The sequence below is a fragment of the Myotis yumanensis genome, unplaced genomic scaffold (genome assembly GCF_028538775.1).
Source record: "Myotis yumanensis isolate MYYU_CA2020_CCGP unplaced genomic scaffold, mMyoYum1.0.hap1 SCAF_23, whole genome shotgun sequence".
Classification (NCBI taxonomy): domain Eukaryota; kingdom Metazoa; phylum Chordata; class Mammalia; order Chiroptera; family Vespertilionidae; genus Myotis; species Myotis yumanensis.
The window spans coordinates 5864829-5885967 of NW_027223774.1; the positions used below are offsets into that span (position 1 = coordinate 5864829).

The following is a 21139-nucleotide window of genomic DNA, read 5'->3' on the forward strand; positions in this document are numbered from 1 at the left end:
ATTAATCCGATACAGGAAAGAAACATTTATTTTATAAAGCAAAAAATGGCACAAAATGAGTGAAATTCCAACATCCATCTTTGTTGTCCTGCTTCCCTTCTGTTAAAGAAAATTGCCAAAACTCATACCAGATCAGGCAGGACGATTAACCAGACATTTTACGACGGATACAGGGGTAGCACATACACATCTAAGAAAAGGCTGGTCCTAGTCTCCAACAAATCAGAGAACAGAGTTAGCTTCCCTGCGCCAATGAGGATGGTGACTGATGCCATCTGAGGACACCGTGTAGGTCAGTGGTTCTCAACCTTCCTAATGCCGCGACCCTTTAATACGCCGGGTACTCGTATGTGGGCGGATCCACCTGGAGACGAATAAATGAGCAGTGTCCCGGTTCCTAAGACCATCGGAAAGTATTTTCCGATGGTCTTAGGCGACCCCTGTGAAAGGGTTGTTCAACCCCCAAAGGGGTCGTGACCCACAGGTTGAGGAACCGCTGGTATAGGTGGTACAGGTGACATTGCTTCAGCAACAGACACATTCGGGGACATAGATCTGGCAGGACACCTGTGTAAATGAGAAAGTGCAACATACACACACATGATTTTCAGATAAGTTTATAGGGAATCTCCCTACTTTTGACATTCGAATGTATGAGATTCAAGTCAGACAAATAGAGTTTCCTATAGTATTGTTAAGACTGACCTTGAAAATTGTACATTTCCTATGCATATACAACCTTCTTCCCATGTGAAGCCTTATGTGCAGAATAAGGTTAGAATTTTGGGTACAAAATTTGCCACATGAACGACACTCCTAAGTCCTTTCTCTAGTGTGAACTCTCTGGTGACTACGAAGGCTTAGGATACCGGTAAAAGTTTTTCCACATTCACTGCACTCATAAGGGCCTTGTCTGGTGTGAATTCTCTGATGATAAAGAAGGGATTGGTTCTTGGTAAAAGATTTCCCACATTCACTGCACTCATAAGGCCTTTCTCCAGTGTGAAGTCTTTGATGATAACGGAGGCCACTGCTACTGATAAAAGATTTCCCACATTCACTGCACCCATAAGGCCTTTCTCTAGTGTGAACTCTCTGGTGACTACGAAGGGAATAGAGCATGGAAAACGATTCTCCACATTCACTGCACTCGTAAGGCTTTTCTCCTGTATGAAATCTCCGATGATTACGAAGGCTATAAATTGTGGTAAAGGATTTGCCACATTCGCTGCACTCATAAGGTCTTTCTCCAGTGTGAACACTGCGATGGCGACGAAGATAGTGGATCATGGTAAAAGATTTTCCACATTCGCTGCACTCGTAAGGCCTTTCTCCTGTGTGAATTATCTGATGACGACGAAGGCATCTAATCATGGTAAAAGTTTTCCCACATTCACTGCACTCGTAAGGCCTCTCTCCTGTGTGAAATCTCTGATGATAACGGAGGCTGCTACTACAGGTAAAAGATTTCCCACATTCACTGCACTCATAAGGCCTTTCTCCTCTGTGAAGTCTCTGATGATAACAAAGGCTAGTGCTACTGGTAAAAGATCTCCCACATTCACTGCACTTATACGGCTTTTCTCCAGTGTGAAATCTCTGATGATGACGAATACCAGTGCTAGTGGTAAAAGACTTCCCACATTCATGGCACTTATAAGGCCTTTCACCACTGTGAACTCTCAGGTGAATACGAAGGGAATCGATCCTGCTAAAAGATTTCCCACATTCACTGCACTCATAGGGCCTTTCTCCAGTGTGAATTCTCTGATGATAAAGGAGACCAGTGCTACCGGTGTAAGATTTCCCACATTCACCGCACTTAAAGGGCTTTTCTCCAGTGTGAAGTCTCTGATGATAAAAAAAACTAGACAATCTGGTAAAATACTTTCCACATTCATGGCACACTAAACGCTGTCTTCTAGCACAAGCGCTCTTGTCTTGAACAAATGTATGCTTGCGGCCAGTTGCTCTCTTATATTCTTTCCTGGTGTAATAATTTTTTCTGCTTTGAAAAGTCACGGCAGACATCGATATTTCATTTGACTTATCCCCGGTCTGAGTAGCCTTTTGGTGATGTCCTGACCCCATAAGGATGTCCGGCCCAACCTCTCCGCAGGTAAAATGCTTCTGCGAGGCATTGAAATGGCCGCCCTCTGCAAGTGAGATCCTGTCCACACCACTGACGGAATGCTTCTCTCTCATATGTTGCTCCTGGTCCTGGTGAAATTTTGTACCGAAATAAAATCGTTTTGCGCATGCCCCGCACCTCAACGGTATCTGGCTGTGTTGTGTTCCCTGTAGGTCAATAATGTGGAAAATCTTTTTCAAGACTGGCTCACAACCATCACAGGGGTGGCTCTTCTGGGAAGACAAGGCTACCTTGGGATTCCTTGCCTGTGACAATCTTACAGAAACCTTCTGCTCAGTCGGTGCCTCCACATTCTCTGCTCCACAGCAGCAACCTGAACAAAAGGAAACGCTCGTGAGGTACACGTTGACCTTATGAAAACAGAATATCTTCATCACAAATGTTTATCTGACATGATTAGGCATGATTTTATGGGATGATCTTCAAGACAAGTGAGACTCTGAGGGAAAGGCAGTTATATATTACTTGACCCCAAAGGTCAACCAATGGTGGAGACCTCACCAAGGGAGGGACATGAGCATATGATAGGACACTAAGAACAGAGGCAAGGTGCACTAGAAGAGAGGTAGGGTCCACTAACTGTTTCTTCTTTTTTTATAATATATTTTTATTGCTTTCAGATAGGAAGGGGGAGAGAGAGAGAGGGGGACATCAAGGGTGGGAGAAAAATCAACAATCGGCTGCATGCCCCCTACTGGGGATTGATCTTGTAACCCCAGCATGTGCCCTGACCAGGAATAAAATTGTGGCCTCCTGGTTCATAGGTCGACGCTCAACAATTAAGCTACACCGGCTGGGCCACTAGCTGATTCTTCACAATGTCTTCTGTGGGAGATTTCATGCTGGTGATGTGAGTTTGTGTAGAATAACTTGAATGTGCTCAATCCCATAAAAAAAAAAAACCACAGTATTAAAGCACATGATGTTCAAGGTCAATATAAGGACACATGCACACTCCAAGGCTCTGCAGGCATGGACCAAGGTTAGAAAATAGTAAAGAGAGACCTGTGGGGTAAATGGTTGAGGTGCATCATTTAGAGAGGCGAAGATTACCCACGTGCTGGGAAACTGAGCAGAAATGATAAATATTGAAACTGAGTAGTTAGTTGGCAAAGTGTCAACAATAAGAAAGAACAAGTAGAATGGAGCGGGGAACTGGCAATGGTAACAAAATACTGATGAACAAAATTGGTTCCTAGTTAGGACTTAACAAAACCCTGGCATCAATTCCTCTCCAACAGCCCTTCACCCTGGCAAGACTGCCACTGGGTCCTCCCTGCCATGGATGGAGTCATGTTTCTCCTGTGATGCACAAATGATTCTTCCCCTTGAAATCCCAGTTGAGCCATTACACGGGAAATAGATGATAAAAATCCTAAAAGAAAACCTCAAGAGCTGGATGGCCAGCACTGTGTATAACAAAGCACAAAAGTAACCACAGTAAAAACAAAAACAAACAAACAAAAAAACTATGTGAGTGACACCAGGAATATGGCAAGAAGAATTCATCTCCCTCCCAGTACAACAGTACAAGTAGAGAGCTATCCATGAACAAAGAAAACATAGCAGATGGTAATTAGCACCCAATAAAGACAAACAGCAATGCAGAAGGAAAAAATGGGAGAAGTGCATAGAAAGGATGATTGGGAAAACTGGTTGAGCAAATATGCTTGAAGATGGCTACAGTCAAAAACAAGGGTTGGAGTTACCTCTATCAGCCACTGATGCTGGTGGCCTTTTCTATACAAATCGCTGGAAAATTTTGTTTTAAAAAACCACAAAAGTCCATGTAACATCTGTGAACTCCCCACAACACATCAAAGGACTCAGTTTGTTGGCATGAATTATAAAAGAAATATCTTTGGCCGCAATCTACTCAAGAAAAGAAACAAAAATCAGTAAGCAGTATTTTCCACCACAGACTCCAAGACCCTCAATTGTCATGGAAAAAAAATTGCTGCCAAATCCACTGTGGACTCACACATTGTTGTTATGACCTCAGTTCATAGGACATCGAATAGGCAAGGCTGTTGAACCTGTTCTCAAGATCAAAACAACACCTCTCCCAGCGAACACCTTTGATTCCACATGCAGATAAATCTATTTCTCACGGCCAGAATTGGTCCCTAAGGCTGAAAGGAATAAAAGGGCAACTGCTTCATCAAATGTAGAGGCAGCAACACAGGTCTGAATCAAATACTAAAATCAAAGATACCACCATGACAACATAATAATTTTCCACTAATCAATTACAAAACTAATGGAGATCTATGTACAGCCTGATGAGGAATCCATTTAAAATATTTACTTTTAAAAACAACCATGGGCTACAAGAAAACACAAATAGAACCAACATAATAAAGAAACCAACACAGAAACAAAAGGAGAATATCGGATAAATGAAAAAATGGAATGAAGAGTATCAAAATCAGACATGAAAGAATACGTGACGTCAAAGACATGTCATTTAAAATAAATCCAGGGGGAGAATAAAAAATAAATGTAAAGAATACAGCAATGGCCGTAACCGGTTTGGCTCAGTGGATAGAGCGTTGGCCTGCGGACTGAAAGGTCCCAGGTTCGATTCCGGCCAAGGGCATGTACCTTGGTTGCGGGCACATCTCCAGTAGGGGGTGTGCAGGAGGCAGCTGATCCATGTTTCTCTCTCAACGATGTTTCTAACTCTCTATCCCTCTCTCTTCCTCTCTGTGAAAAATCAATAAAATATATTAAAAAAATAAAAATAAAAACAAAGAAAATAATTTTACTTTTACATGGTATGTTCTATGCTACTATATGATGACTACATAAAACTACCTGATCTCTTAAGATTGCATATGAGATTAGAAGTTGGTGACCAAGAATATACACAGGGAAAAAATGCCAATCAGAGTTATGTAAATTGTGTAGCTTTCATTTCAGCCAGTACAAAGACTTGGGATAAATATTAAAAATACTTGAATTTGGGGATAACTTCATACCAAACAATATGTGAGTTAATCACCATCTCTCTGTAATAAGTTTGATATTTTGAATAGCTGGCCTTATGAAAAATTAGACCTAGACATTTAAATTTTTACTTTGTAAAAGTGTGGGGTAAGTTCTAGTCATATAAATCTCACTGCAGATGCATGTGTGAAACCTGTGAGATATAATGGCCTCTGGTGTATTTCAAAGGACTTCACAGCCATCTAATTGGTTTATGTAACAGTGCGGAATAAAACTCAGGTCACTTTAAAATTAAGATTAACCTTTTTCTTTTAATTAAAAACTAGCTCCCCTGAATTTTTATATTGAGGGTTGGGGATAGAATACCTAAAAACCTTAGTCTCTAAAGACTCACAAATGCCAAAGATTTCGAAGGGAAGTCATATTAGGTATTTCAAAAATAATTTACTAATATTATCTACCAAAAGAAAGAAATATCACCTATTATCCTCTAAACTGAGAATCAGAGTCCTAGCCTCTATTTCTACCTTTACTGTTAAACACAACCTTGAAACTGAGCTAGGTTTTCTGTAAACAACTTCCTACAAAAACTGCTTAAGGACCAACCAAAATTTACTGTATGTACTCATTCTCTTAACATCTAGAAATAATCGTTCCTTCATTTAAATTTGTCTGGCCCTCTAAAAAATTGTTAGCTTGTAAAATGATTGAAAACACTGTTTTGAGAAACAAACATGTTTTCCTCACAAAATATATTGTAATCTGATTCTCCCATCTTTAATTCTGATGGGGAAAATTTATATTGTGCCATTTTTTTAAAAAAATATATTTTATTGATTTTTTACAGAGAGGAAGGGAGAGGGATAGAGAGCCAGAAACATCGATGAGAGAGAAACATTGATCAGCTGCCTCCTGCACACCCCCCACCGGGGATGTGCCCGCAACCAAGGCACATGCCCTTGACCGGAATCGAACCCGGGACCCTTGAGTCCGCAGGCCGATGCTCCATCCACTGAGCCAAACCGGTTCTGGCTATTGTGCCATTTTATAAAATGGCTTTATCAGGAAAAACATCAATTGTAATACTTCCTCAGTTAATCCAAGATGGGTGAGAGGATCATTATCAGCTCAGTGCTTATGTTGTTCATATGTGAATTATTTCTTCTTTAAAGGAACTTACAAAAAATTTTAAAGATTCTAAATGGGAAACATGAATAAATATACTTAAAAGCAGCAATCAACTGTACTTACAAAGAGAAACCTCACTGAAAGTTTCAGTTGCAACGGGTAAAGTCATTTAGGATTGACAATTAATATCGGTGTTTTATTCTGTCACTTCCTTAGAAACTTAACCTAATATAATCTACACTAATAAAAGACAAATATGCAAATTGACCCCACCTTTGCTATGCAATAAGTCATGCCCACCAGCCAATCAGAGCGACTATATGCAAATTAACACAACCAAGATGGCAGCTGGCAGCCACGGAGCAGGAGCGAGCAGGAGGCTTGGGTTGCCCCTGGCGATAGAGGAAACCAGGCTTCCCACCCGCCCTGGCCAGCTCTGAGCTCCACTCAAGGCTACAAAGTTTCAATTATAGAAGGTAAATAAATCCCAGAATTAAAAAAAAAAAGTAATAAAGGAGAGGCTGGGAGTTTCCGTAGCTGGGGGGCTTGGCCAGCCTGAAAACAGCCCTCAGCCCCTCACCCAGGCTGACCAGGCACCCCAGTGGGGACCCCCACCCTGAAGGGGGTGTGACCAGCTGCAAACACCCATCAGCCCCTCACCCAGGCTGGCCAGGCACCCCAGCAGGACCCCCACCCTGATCCAGGACACCCTTCAGGGCAAACCAGCCAGCCTCCACCTATGCACCAGGCCTCTATCCTATATAATAAAAGGGTAATATGCAAACTGACCCTAACAGGAGAATAACTGAGAATGACTGGTCACTATGACACACACTGACCACCAGGGGCAGATGCTCAATGCAGGAGCTGTCCCCTGATGGTCAGTGCGCTCCCACAGGGGGAGCTCTGCTCAGCCACAAGCCAGACTGATGGCTGCCAGCACAGCGGTGGTGGCGGGAGCCACAAGGATGTCCGACTGCAGCTTAGGTCTGCTCCCTACTGGTAAGTGCACATCCCCCAAGGGCTGCTGGGCTGCCAGAGGGATGTCTGACTGCCAGCTTGGGCCCGATCCCCCAGCAGGTGGACATCCTCCGAGGGGTCCCAGACTGCAAGAGGGCATAGGCTGGGCTGAGGGACCCCCCCCCCCCGAGTGCACAAATTTTTGTGCACCGGACCTCTAGTCTATAATAATAAAAGGGTAATATGCTAATTAGACCAGACGTCTTCCGGATGTCATTCCGGACGTCCTTCCTACAGCCTGGGCTGGAAGGAAGCCAGCCTGGGTCCTAGGTGCCTGCGGGAGGCCCAACGGAAGCCGGGCTGGGTCCCGGGTGCCTGAGGGAAGCCGGTGCCAGCAGCCTGGGTCCCAAGGGGAAGCAAGTGCCAGCAGCTGGGGGAAGAAAGGCCTACTTTTGCACGAATTCTTGTCAAGCCCACATGAAACATTCTCTACATTAGGTGAAAAAATAAGTCTCAAACTTTGAGAAGAAATCATGTTAAGTATCACAATGTAGGAAAGCAAAAATCAATTGTAGTTTCAAGAAAGCTGGAAAATTCACAAATATGTGAAGCTAACACACTTCTAAACAATCAGTGGATCAAAGACAAAAAAATAAATAAAAAACACAAAGAGAACTCAAAATTAGATAAAGGCAAAGGAAACAGAAACACAATCTACCAAAACTTGTGTATAAAATGCATGAAATGGAATTCTAAGAGGAAACTTTATAGAGATAAATGCCTACATTAAGAAAAAAAGATCTCATATGAACACTCTAATATTGTACCTCAGAAAACTAGAAGAAACCCAAAGCTAACAAAGAGAGGCGGGACAGCCTTGCAGCAGGTTGGAGAGCAAGGGTGGCTTTCTCGCGGAGCTGCTCGCCGGCACTCAGGGACACAGAGACCCGGAGTCGTGAAGAGGCGAGGAGTCTTGGAGACGCCATTGCTGTTTGCTCCGCCCTGGTGATTCCCTGAGACCCCGCCCTACTCAATTTACATCCCCACCCAAGCTGTGCCAGTGGCACAAAAGGAACCACCTGCACTTTTGCAGCCTAACCCAAAAAACTGCAGATTTCAACTCCTCGCATCCATAAGGGACACACTCAAGAAGCAGAATCAGGTTCAGAGGAAGCTGGAGCCGGACCTGGCTGTGCCAGCAAACACACAAGTAGGTCCACCAGATCCAGTCTCACATGGGACGCCAGGAGACAGCAGACAAGCAGTCTATGCGCTTAGTAGAAAACAAAATCCAAGCAAGCATACCAGATATTCCGCCAGCAAGAACGCCTGGAGATTTTGTCCAGCAAGGAGCCTCCCAACAAAAGACAAAATGCCAAACTTCCTGTTGACCAATTAAAGTATGATGTCCAGCACCTGCAGATGGCTCTCAGAAACTTCCAGCATCGGCGATATGCAAGGGAGAGACAGGGAGAGGAGCTTCTCTCACACCTTCACCCCTAACGTGGGATGCAGCGCCCCCTGTGAGGCTGTGATGGCCACTGCGAGGCTGCGACACCCCCTGCGAGGCTGTGTGAGGCTGCGACGGCCCCTGTGACGCCAAAACGGCCCCTGTGAGGCTGAGACGGCCCTTGCGAGGCTGCGACAGCCCCTGGGAAGCCGGCGGAACCACGCGAGCCGCCCAGACGGCTTCGTCGACTGCCGCGAACCAGCGTGCAGCCCCACGCACAACTATCACCCGAAGGGCGAGAGGGGCAAGAGCAGGTGTAGTGTTGCTTTCTCCTCACTTTTGGTAGCAAAATCCTCATTTTAAACATAAGAGGACACATTATTTTAAAAAGCCATTACGTGTCTCTGTACCCTTTCTGAGTAGAGCGTGAACAAGTCGTGAGAGACCTTTCCGAACACAGGGACATGTTGCGGACGGAAACAGCTACATATTCCATGTGTATGACCTTCGACCTGGCAACAAAAAGCGTACACCTATGGATGAGGACAGTGGGGGAGGGGGGAAAAGGGCAGAGGGTGGGGTGGGAACTGGGTGGAGGGGGCGAAAAAAGGGGAACAACTGTAATAATCTGAACAATAAAGATTTATTTAAAAAAATAAAAGTACTTGATAAATTTTTAAAAAACTATATTAGGACAAACATAAATAAAATAGGGACAAGATAAAAAAAGAGTATCATAACTAAGCTATTTTATCTACACTAATAAAAGAGAAACATGCAAATTAACCATCACTCTGTCACTCCGCTACACCCACCAGCCAATCAGAGTGACTATGCAAATTAACCCAAAGATGGTGGTTAATTTGCATATGCAGACGGAGTGTGAAGACTGAAGATGACTGAAGATGGCAGTGGCCACAGAGCTGGAGCGAGCAGGAGGCTTGGGTTGCTCCCGGCGACGGAGGATGCCAAGCTTCCCGCAGGCCCTGGGCTCCGCTCAAGGACTGGCTGGGGGCCTGGGTCGCCAGGGGCAACCCAGGCTTCCAGTCCGCCCTGGGATCCGCTGGAGGAGCTGGAAAAAAAAAAAAAAAGGGAAGGGCTGGGAGCAGCCGGAGCGGAGAAGCCAAGTCTCGCTGCTGCGGCCAGACCAAAGGCCTGGGTCCCGGGTGCCAGAGGAAAACCGGTGCCAGCAGCCAGGGGAAGGAAGGCCTATTGTGCGAATCTTCATGCAACAGGCCACTAGTTAAAATATAAACAAAATTGGCAAATCTTTAGCTAGACTAAAACAAAAGAAACAAGACTGAATACAACCACATCAAAATTACAACTATAATACAGAACAGCCGTCATTTAGAACCACCTGAAGCTGGCTGAATGGAAATCCTACAACTAGAGAAGTAAAGAAAAAAGAACATTGAGACTGGTAGGAGGGCAGAGGCCTGGAAGGGGCTGGTCCGACACCCATGTTTTTATAATCAGAATATCTCGGTTGCAGAGGCCTCCTGTGAGGAGCAAGGGGTCCCAGCCCCACACCAGACGCAGTTCAGGGTTGTAGAGCTGGGAAGAGAAGTCCCTGTAACTTTAGGCAGTAAAAAAAAGCGGGAATTGTGGCTGAGTGATACGGAGGTTGATGGAGACCTGGGTGTTCATCTTAAAGGGCCAGTGCACAAACGTGGACACAATCCCTCTGAGCTCCAGTGTAGCATGGCTTTGGGGGATCCAGGGACATGCGGGAAGGAACTGGATTATCCAGCATTGGTGCAAGAACTCGGGGGTGGTTTTTTTCCCTAGACAGGGGTGCTCACAGGGGTCATTGTTCCTGTGCTGGGACTTCCCACTTCCCAGGGCTAACTGTCAGCCATATCTGAGTCTCCATCAGTCTGGCTCACACTATTCACTCTGCCCTGGTGATGCCCTGAGACCCCACCCCATCCAATTTGCAGCCCCACCCACACTGTTTGCAGCTGCTTTTCCATATGAAAAGCCTGTTCTGGCTAAGACTTCAGACTGTGCTAAAAACTCTTAAACAAGCAGCAACTGGAGTCAGCATACCCCAAACCTATCAATAAAAGGACCAAGATCCAGCACTAGCACCAGCCTACCTTGCTTCACAGCTCGGGCTCGCTTGAGCACTTCTTAGCCCAATACAAACAGTAGCCATCTGCAGGTCTCTTTGTAGTTCCTGCCAGGTGGCCTCCGGCAGAGGCTGACTTTGCATCTCCCTGGAGGACCCAGAGCCAGTGCCCCTGGTGGACAGCTTCAGACCATACCAGATTATAACTACACATTCAGGAGCGACATACTCAAGAGGCAGACTCAGTGAGCACTAAAGCCTCACTGAAACAAGTCCTGCTCCCTAGGGGTATTTCTTGCACAGCACCTCTTCCACTGTAGACACAGCTGGTCTTCATAGCCAATTGGTCTATAGGCCAATTCCTCCCAGTGAGGCCAACAGCAATCAAGGCTCAACTACAACAAGACTGTGCACACAGCCCACAAAGGGGAGCACCTAGAATGCCAAGCCCAGGTGAATGGGGAGGCTGAGCCTCTGGGTCCTATAGGACACCTATTACATAAGGCCACACTTCCAATTCCAGGAGACATAGCAGGTTTACCCAATACATAGAAATAAACACAGGGAAACAGCCAAAATGTGAAGACAAAGAAACGTGTCACAAATGAAAGAAATGGAAGCAAGCAAGCTACTGGACACAGAGTTCAAAACAAAGGCTATAGCCGAAACCGGTTTGGCTCAGTGGATAGAGCGTCAGCCTGCGTACTGAAGGGTGCCGGGTTCGATTCCGGTCAAGGGCATGTACCAGGGTTGTGGGCACATCCCCAGTGGGAGATGTGCAGGAGGCAGCTGATTGATGTTTCTCTCTCATCCATGTTTCTAACTCTCTATCTCTCTCCCTTCTATCTCTCTCCCTTCCTCTCTGTAAAAAATCAATAAAATATATATTTTTTAAAAAAGGCTATAAGGTTATTCAAGGACATTAATGAGTGCTTTAAGGGAATTAATGAGAGCTTCAAGGGACTTAAGTGAGACTTTCAAGGATCTCAGTGAGAACATAAAAGACACACAAAAAAGACTAGTAAGAAATTAAGCATACACTAATAGAAATGGAGAATAATTTACAGGGATTCAACAGTAGAGGATTCTGAGAAACAAATCAATGATTTGAAATATGAGGAAGCAAAAAATACCCAACCAGAAGAGAAATAACTCACAAGTCCAGGATGCACAAAGAGTTCCAAACAAGAAAAACCCAAAGAGGCCCACACCAAGACACATCATAATTAAAATGCCAAGGGTTAAAGACAGAGAGAATCTTAAAAGTAGCGAGAAAAGTAGCTAGTTACCTACAAGGGAGTGCCCATATAACTATCAGCTGATTTCTCAACAGAAACTTTGCAGGCCTGAAGGGAATGACAAAAAATATTCAGTGATGAATAGCAAGGACCTACACTCAGCAAAGCTCGCATTTAGAATTGAGGATCAGATAAAGAGCTTCACAAATAAGAAGAACCTAAAGGAGTTCATCACCTCCAAACCCCTTCCACATGAAATGTGGAAGGTTATTCTTTAAGAAGAGGAAGAGGAAGAATAAAGGATGAAGAAAAAATCTGAACAATAAAATGGCAATAAAGACGTATCTATCAACAATTGAATCTAAAAATCAAAATAAACAAGAAATCTAATGAACAAAATAAAATGGTGAATAAAATATAATCAAGGGCATGGAAACATAGAACAGACTGATGAATCTCAGAGGGAAAAGGTAGGGGGCGGGAAAAGATTAACCAAAGATATTATATGCATTACCTATGGAAACAAACAAGACGATGGTGAAGATGTGGGGTGGGGCAGGAACCGGGTGGAGGGAAGCAATGGGGGGAGATAAGGGGAAACATCTGTAATACTCTCAACAACTAAGATTTTAAAAAAGAAACAGAAAAAAAGGTTTCAACATTAAAAAAAAAAAAAGACTAAAATAAATTTCAAAAGAAATAAAAAGATTACAACTCAGCCCTGGCCAGTGTGGCTGAGTTGGTTGGATGTTATCCCATGCATCAAAAGGTTGCCTATTATGTTCTCGGTCAGGGCAAATGCTGGGTTTGCAGGTTCCATCCCTGGTCGGGGCATCAGGAGGCAGGCAATCAATGTTTTACTCTCACTTCCATGTTTCTCACTATCCCTCTCACTATTTTTGTAAAAGTCAATTTCAAAATCTTAACAACCAAAAAAGAGCATAGTTCAAATTTGCTGGAAGCTCTTATTAAAAAAAGAAAAGAAAAAAAAGATATTACACCTGACACTGTGAACATAGGAAAAATGCCAAGAGCCCACTATGAACTTCTGAAATTAAACAAATTCAGAGCCCTAGCCAGGTGGCTCGGTCAGTGAAAGAGTGGTCCCAATACCTGAGGTTGTAGGTTTGATCTCCCTTCAGGACACATGCAGAGGGGCAGTCAATGAATGCATAGATCAGTGGAACAGCAGGTCAATGTTTCCCTCTCTATTTCCGTCTATCTCTGTCTTACTTCCTTTCTCTAACATTAATAAAAAGTTTAAAGAAAAAATAAATTTGGCCCTAGCTGGTTTGGCTCAGTGGGTAGAGCATCAGCCTGCGGACTGAAGGGTCTCAGGTTCGATTCCAGTCAAGGGCACATGCCCAGGTTTTGGGCTTGATCCCCAGTAGGGGGCATGCACGAGGCAGTCAATCAATGATTCTCTCTCATCATTGATGTTTCTAGCTCTCTCTCCCTTCTCCCTCCCTCTCTGAAATCAATAAAGATATATTTATTTATTTATTATTATTATTTTTTAAATATATATATTTTATTGATTTTTTACAGAGAGGAAGGGAGAGAGACAGAGAGTCAGAAACATCGATGAGAGAGAAACATCAATCAGCCGCCTCCCGCACATCTCCCACCGGGGATGTGCCCGCAATCCAGGCACATGCCCCCGACCGGAACCGAACCTGGGACCCCTCAGTCCGCAGGCCGACGCTCCATCCACTGAGCCAAACCGGTTTTGGCAATAAAGATATATATATATATTTTTTTTTTTTTTTTTAAATATATTTTATTGATTTTTTACAGAGAGGAAGGGAGAGAGATAGAGAGTTAGAAACATCGATGAGAGAGAAACATCGACCAGCTGCCTCCTGCACATCTCCTACTGGGGATGTGCCCGCAACCCAGGTACATGCCCTTGACCGGAATCGAACCTGGGACCTTTCAGTCCGCAGGCCGACGCTCTATCCACTGAGCCAAACCGGTTTCGGCAAGATACATTAAAAAAAAATAAATAAATTTGGAAAGGTTACACGATGTAAAAATCAACACACAAATATCAGTTTCATTTCTACACAATAATAAATTCTTTGATAGAGAAATGAAGAAAGTAGTTAAGTTTGCAATAGAATTAACAATAAAATACTCGGGAATAAATTCCACCAAAATGGTGAAAGGTCTGTACATCAAACACAAGACAGTGATGAAAAAATGGAAGAAAACACAAACAAATGGAAAGACATCTGTGCTTTAGGATTTGAAATTTAATATCCTTATAATGTCTATCCTACCCAAAGCAATCTACAGATTAAATGTAATCCCGATAATAATTCCAATGGTATGGTACATCTACACAATGGAATACTACACTGTGGTAAAAAAAAGAAGGAACTCTTGCCTTTTGCAACAGCTTGAATGGATCTGGAGAGCATTATGCTAAGTGAAATAAGCCAGTCAGAGAAAGATAAATACCACATGATCTCACTCATTTGTGGAATATAGAGAACAACATAGACTGATGAACAGGGACAGATCCAAAGACAGAGAAACAGCGATCAGACTATTAATCCCCAGAGGGAAAGTAGGGGAGGATGGGGTAAGGGGAAGAGAACAACCAAAGGACTTGTATGCAGGCATATTAGCCAAACCAATGGACATGGACAACAGGGGGATGAGAGCATGAGTGGGGTGGGGGTGGGGGGTGGGGGGAGGGTGGGAGCTAATGGGGGGGTGGGGAATGAGGACACATTTGTAATTCCTTAACTAATAAAGAATTTAAAGATTAAAATAAATAAATAAATAAAATTAAAAAAAAATAATTCCAATGGTATTTTACAAAGAAATAAAATAGAATCTTGAAATGTATGGAACCAAAAGACCTGGAATAGCAAAAGCAAACTTGAGCAAGAACTAACCTGGTGGCATCAAACTTCCTGACTTCAATCTATTACAAAGTCAAAGCAACCAAACAGTGTGTTACTGCAATAAACACAGAAACACAGACCAATAGAACAGAACAGAAGACCGAAATAAACCCAGGCACATACATACAATCAAGTATCCCTTGACAAAAACCACAAGACACACAAGAAAGAAAAGATAGTTTCTTCAATGAATAGTGCTGGTAAAAATGCATATTCACAGGCAAAACAACAAAACTGGACACCACTGATAAAAATGAACTCAAACTGAATCAAATAGTTAAATGACAATCCCAAAACTTAAAAATACTCAAGACAAGTTAGAGAAAAAGCTATGGACATTAGCTTTGGACATGATTTTCTGGATGTGACACCAACCACCAGGCAAAAAGGCAAAACTAAACTGTCTGGACAACAACAAATGAAAAGGGGTCTTCACATCACAACAGCAATTAACAAAATGAAATTAAAAGGCAATCTACAAGATGGGAGAAAATACTTGCAAATGATATGAACGTACCGCTTGGAGATATTGTGGATTCAGTTCAGATATCCACAATAAAGCGAATATCGAGATACAGAGAAAGTTACAAAAATATTTGGAGTTTCTATCTATACTAATAAAAGGGTAATATGCTAATTAGACTGGGTTGACGGGACATCTTCCAGGCGTCCGATTTCCTTTCGGACAAAGCCATGGTGGCTGGGGCCGAGGCAGAGGCGGTTAGGGGCAACCAGGCCAGCAGGGGAGCAGTTAGGCCGGCAGGGGAGCAGTTAGGGAGTGGCCAGCCCCAGGGAGCAGTTAGGGAGGGATCAGGTCGGCAAGCAGAAGCAGTTAGGGGCAATCAGGCAGGCAGGTAAAGTGGTTAGGGGCGATCAGGCAGCCTGGCAGGGGAGTAGTTGGGGGGGGGGGGGGGCGCCAGGCTGGCAAGGGGGCAGTTAGGGGGTGACCAGGCTGGCACAGGGGCAGTTAGGGAGTGACCAGGCCAGCACAAAGGCAGTTAGGGGCGGCGAGGCCAGCAGAGGGGCAGTTAGGGGGCAAACAGGACAACAGGGGGTCAGTTAGGGGACGACCATCCTGACAGGGGACCAGTCAGAGGGCCATCCGGCCGGCAAGCAGATGCAGTTTGGAACAATCAGGCAGGCAGGTAGAGTGGCTAGGGGTGATCAGGCAGGCCGGCAGGGGGGCAGTTAGGGGGCAGCCACGCTGGCAGGGGTCAGTTAGCAGACAACCAGGCCAGCAGAAGGGCAGTCAAGAGACGACCAGACTGGCAGTGGGCAGTTAGGAAGTGGCCAGGCCAGCAGGGCTCAGTTAAGGGGCGGCCAGGCTGGCAGGGGTCAGTTAGGGAATGACCAGGCCGGCAAGGGACCAGTTAGGGGGCAATTAGGCCAGCAAGCAGAGGCAGTTAGGGGTGATCAGGCAGGCAGGTAGAGTGTTTAAGGGTGATCAGGCCAGCCGGTAGGGGACAGTGAGGGGGCAGCCAGGCCGGCGGGGGGGGTGGAGGGTTGTTAGGAGGCGACCAGGCCGGCAGGGGTGCAGTTAGGGGGCAACTAGGCCAGCACGAAGGCAGTTAGGGGGTGGCCAGGCCGGCAGGGGGGCAGTTAGGGGACGACAAGGCTGGCAGAGGACCAGTTAGGGGGTGATTAGGCCAGCAAGCAGATGCAGTTAGGGGCAATCATGCAGGCAGGTAGAATGGTTACGGGCGATCAGGCAGGCTGGCAGGGGGGCAGTTAGGGGGCAGTTAGGAGGCAACCAGGCTGGTAAGGGAGCATTAAGAGGGCGATCAGGATGGCAGGGGGGCAGTTAAGAGGCGACCAGGTGGCAGGGGGGAGCAGTAAGGGGGCAACAAGCCTGGCAGGGGTCAGTTAAGGGGTGGCTAGGCGAGGAAAAGCATAGTTAGGGGGCAGCCAAGCCAGGCAAGGGACAGTTAGGGGGTGACCAGACCAGCAGTGGGCAGTTAGGAGGCGACCAGGCACGAAGGAGTTAGGGGTAGCAGGGGGGCAGTGAACGGGTGACCAGGCCGGCAGGGGGGCAGTTAGGGGGCAATGAGGCCGGCAAGCAGAGGCAATTAGGGGTAATCAGTCAGGCCGGCAGGGAAGCAGTTAGGAGTGATCATGCCAGCAAGCAGAGGTGGTTAGGGGCGATCAGGCAGGCAGGCAGTCAGGCAAGCGGTTAGGAGCCAGCGGTCCTGGATTGTGAGAGGGATGTCCAACTGCCAGTTTAAAGCCCATCCCTGCAGGTCCCCTGAGGGGTCCCAGATTGGAGAGGTTTCAGGCCGGGCTGAGGGACACCCACGCACCACCACAGTACACAAATTTCATGCACCGGGCCTCTAGTCTATAAATACAAAAACCTAAGTGACTATTACAACTGAATGACCTGAACCACCGGAATGAACAGTCGACCAGTCGCTGTGATGTGTACTGACCACCAGGGGGCAGAAGCTCAACGCAGGACCTGCCCCGGGGTGGTCAGTGCACTCCCACAGCAAAACTCCCCCAGCCATGCCCTGGCTATTTGGCTCAGTGGATAGAGTGTCGGCCTGTGGACACCCCCCTGCGGGCACGGTCGCTCCCTAACTGCTCCCCTGCCAGCCTGCCTAATCTCCCCTAACCACTTTACCTGCCTGCCTGATCACCCCCTAACTGTGGGTCCTGGGTTCAATTCCAGCACATGCCTGGGTTGCGGGCTCGATTCCCAGTGAGGGGCATGTGGGAGGTGGCCGATCAGTGATTCTCTCTCATCATTGATGTTTCTAGCTCTCTCTCTCTCTCTCCCTTCCTCTCTAAAATCAATAAAAATATTTTTTAAAAAAACTCCCTCGGCCAGCAAACCCCTGCAGTCCCTCCCCTGACCGGCCATCAGCTGATTGGGGAGACCCCACACGAGCACGAATTCATGTACCAGGCCTCTAATTAAATAATAAAGATATGTTTACACTATACTGCAGGCTAAAAAAAACAGAAATACTGTGTGAAAAGTACTTTTATCAGTACAGAGTGACAAGCTCAGGGAAATTCAGAGACCTAAAGTGACCACAAAGGAAGTTTTGAAATTAAAACTGTCTAACTAAAAGCAGTTAGTGACAGGTAGACATGTCCTCAGCTGGAATATTCACCAACAAAAGTCAATCCTTACCTTAACTGAGCCTGTCTATCATCTTCTGCATCTATGATAACATCCCTTTGGAATGTCAGAGTAACATCCCTTTTTTGGGATTCTTCAGGGCACAACCAAATGCACCATAGCAGAGACTACAAATACGCTCATTGCTATTTCCATCATATTAATATTGATTATTAGCTATCCTGTCCCCAACTATGTAAAAGATTTATCATTTTACTTTTTATCCAATTCCAGAAGTAGCCCCGCTTTGCTCTCGTCTGCCTCCTTAATCTATCACCAATGAATTTCATGTAACCCAGCTATGCCTGCTCTTTTGATTGTAATGTATCAAATAAGGTGCAAAACTGCCATTCTCTGGCGCATTATATCAATGCCTTGAGATTTTGCTTCCTAGCAACTGTTGAAGGTTTGGACCAAATAAACTCACAAAAATTATTTACAGGTTTGAATATTTCTTATATTCACACTGGTCAACAGCATCTGAGCTTACTGGAAGAATGGCCACACTAAACCTCCTGAATGTAGGATTGCCAAAAACGTTAAATTTGTAAAACCAAAAATCCTACACAGCCTGGCTCTGGTGGTTCAGAGGACTGAGTGTCGTCCCACGGACCAAGATGTCCCAGGTTCAATTCCCAGTCAGGGCAAATGCCTGGGTTGCAGGCTCCATTCCCCAGTAGGGGGTGTGCAGAAGGCAGCCAATCAATGATTTTCTCAAATTACTGATGTTTCTATCTCTCTCTCTCCCTCCCTCTCCCATCTTCTCTGAAATCAATAAGAATATATTCAAAACAGAACAAAACAAAAAACCTTCAAAATACCTGCAAAGCACAACCAAGCACATGCAAAGAGACAAGTCAGTAGCTGTATGTAATAAGAAATTAATATGTAAAATATAGAAGGTATTCAACAGAAACATTAGCCAAAAAATATGGTTAAAAAACAGGCTAGCCCTGGCCGGTTTGGCTCAGCGGATAGAGCATTGGCCTGCGGACTCAAGGGTCCCAGGCTCAATTCTGGTCAAGGGCATGTGCCTTGGTTGTGGGCACGTCCCCAGTGGGGAGCGTGCAGAAGGTGGCTGATCGATGTTTCTCTCTCACGATGTTTCTGTCTCTCTATCCCTCTCCCCTCCTCTCTGTAAAAATATCAATAAAATATATTTTTTAAAAAACAACAACAACAAAACAGGTTAAGGATATAGAGGCAATTTTCCCCAAAATATGTACAGCTGAGTAACAGGAATATAAAGAATGCTTTTCCTCACTACTCAAGGTGGAATCCATTAGGCTCCCTGCCACAATACCAACCACAAATCCCTGCCTAGGAGTTCAGTACAGGAGGTGTTGTGATTGCAGAAAAATTAAAGGCCAAAGCAAACAAACCAGACCTACCAAGATCAGCAAGGGCCCAAAAAACTGGAAAGTCAAGCAGTGAGGACAGAGCACATCCTGGGAAAAGGGGCATGAGGATATGTTAAGCCAAGTCCAGGTCACTGGTGAGAGTGAGGGTCTTACCCAGCGAGGATAGAAGTTCAAAGTTCTCCAGCATCACATTCAGGTACAGCTGTCTCTGACCCTCATCAAGGAGGCTCCATTCCTCCCTGGAGAAGTACAGGGCAATGTCCTCAAAGGTCACGCCAACCTGTCAGAATGGAGACAAATGATTATTCAGAATTTTTTTTTTTTTGTATGTTCGTTGTAATTCCAGTTTGGTCCTGGGAGTGTGTCTGTGTGGCATCCACTTACTCTGCAGCCATTTTTTAAAAAAAATATATTTTATTGTTTTTTCACAGAGAGGAAGGGAGAGGGATAGAGAGCCAGAAACATAGATGAGAGAGAAACATCGATCAGCTGCCTCCTGCACACCCCCCACTGGGGATGTGCCTGCAACCAAGGTACATGCCCTTGACTGGAATCGAACCAGGGACCCTTCAGTCCGCAGGCCGATGCTCTATCCACTGAGCCAAACCGGTCAGGGCTAGCCATTTTTAAACTCCCAAAATTGAGATTACTGAAACCAAAGCTGTCTTTCTCAGAACCTGCACTCTCACTCCTTACACATCTTCCCCGCCTTCAAACTCCTCCAGGGCTCCCCAGTTTAGTGTGGACGCCAGGCCCTAAGGCCAGTTTAGGCTGCTCTCTCATCACAGTCCCATTAGTCACTGTTACTGCCCTCAGCATGAGCAGAGGGATTGAGGCCTGGGAGGGCATGCATCTCAGCTCTGGGCCTTGCCTGCAGGGCCCCAGCCTTCCTGCCAAGCAACACCACTGCAGTCTCCCAGACAAAGCCGAACCCGGGCTTATGCTTCACCCTTAAGTCCCCACAGCAGGTCCCGGGGACCATCAGCTCACACTTCCTCCATTTGTGCACACCGCTGTGTAATGTCTACCTCCTTCATATCTTCAGACCCCAGGTTCACTCCCTCAGCTCTGCCCCCTTCCTGCTCCAATGCCACTGGGTCTCGCTGGACTCACCCATGAACCTGGCATATGGCGGGTAGAGAGCTTGTAGTCCAGCCGGATCCAGGACCACCCCAGGCCCCTGATGGACCCACAGCCGGGAAAGCCCGAATGAGGCTGTGCCGTCCTCCCTGCAGCCTCTGATCTTTCCGTCAATACTCACAGCCACATCCTCAGGGACCTTCAGATGCAAGTCACCCCCGTCCTCTCTGCCCTGCACTTGCTGTGTCCTCAGAAGCCACAACACTCCTCTCTCCCCTCCGCCTTCCTCACGGTCCCCCACGCGGGACTGAGCTGCAGGACGGGACAGGCGCCCGCACCCGGGCTGTCCTGCTCGGTGTGAGGACGCGGTGGGGGCCCGGGGGTCGCGCACTCACCTCAGCCCCGCGCCTCCGGGCGGGCGCCGCCATCGGACTTTGTGTGCGGAGCCGGGCGGGAGCGGCGGGAGCAGAGGCCGCGGCGGGAAGGGGGGTCCCTTTCCGGGCCCGGGAGCGGGTCACCCGGGCGGGGACATCGAGCTTCACACCCGCGCGTGTGCTGTGAGCTCCACGACTCCCGCGCCTTCTCCCTCGGGGCATCTCCACCGGGACCCAGCGATCTGCAGCCTCAAACGTGCAGCAGAGCGGGTCTGAGAAGAGCCAACATGCCCGCTGCGGGGATGCCGGAAGTCCCGCCCCTTCGAATTCAGCT

The 21139-nt window shown here is 46.2% G+C and overlaps 1 protein-coding gene and 1 pseudogene across 1 annotated transcript; one reads left to right on the top strand and one right to left on the bottom strand.

Annotated features, from left to right (window-relative positions):
• Positions 1 to 10: 10 nt before the first annotated feature.
• On the bottom strand, positions 11 to 21059 carry LOC139000103 (zinc finger protein 211-like). Its single transcript, XM_070402380.1, has 3 exons — positions 20827 to 21059; positions 19505 to 19631; positions 11 to 2465 (listed from the first exon to the last, which is right to left on the bottom strand). Exons 1-3 carry the CDS (start codon positions 21025 to 21027, stop codon positions 817 to 819), a joined length of 1977 nt encoding a protein of 658 aa, XP_070258481.1. The 5' UTR covers positions 21028 to 21059; the 3' UTR covers positions 11 to 816.
• On the top strand, positions 4670 to 8692 carry LOC139000178 (Golgi SNAP receptor complex member 2 pseudogene; annotated as a pseudogene).
• Positions 21060 to 21139: the final 80 nt, after the last annotated feature.

Excerpts from the sequence above, each read along its gene's own strand:
- LOC139000103 (XM_070402380.1), bottom strand. The coding sequence starts at position 21,027 with ATGCCCCGAGGGAGAAGGCGCGGGAGTCGTGGAGCTCACAGCACACGC. Across the intron at positions 19,632-20,826 it reads CCCGGAGGCGCGGGGCTGAG|GTTGGCGTGACCTTTGAGGA; the intron begins GTGAGTGCGCGA and ends CCATTCTGACAG. Across the intron at positions 2,466-19,504 it reads TGAACTTCTATCCTCGCTGG|GTTGCTGCTGTGGAGCAGAG; the intron begins GTAAGACCCTCA and ends CCTTTTGTTCAG.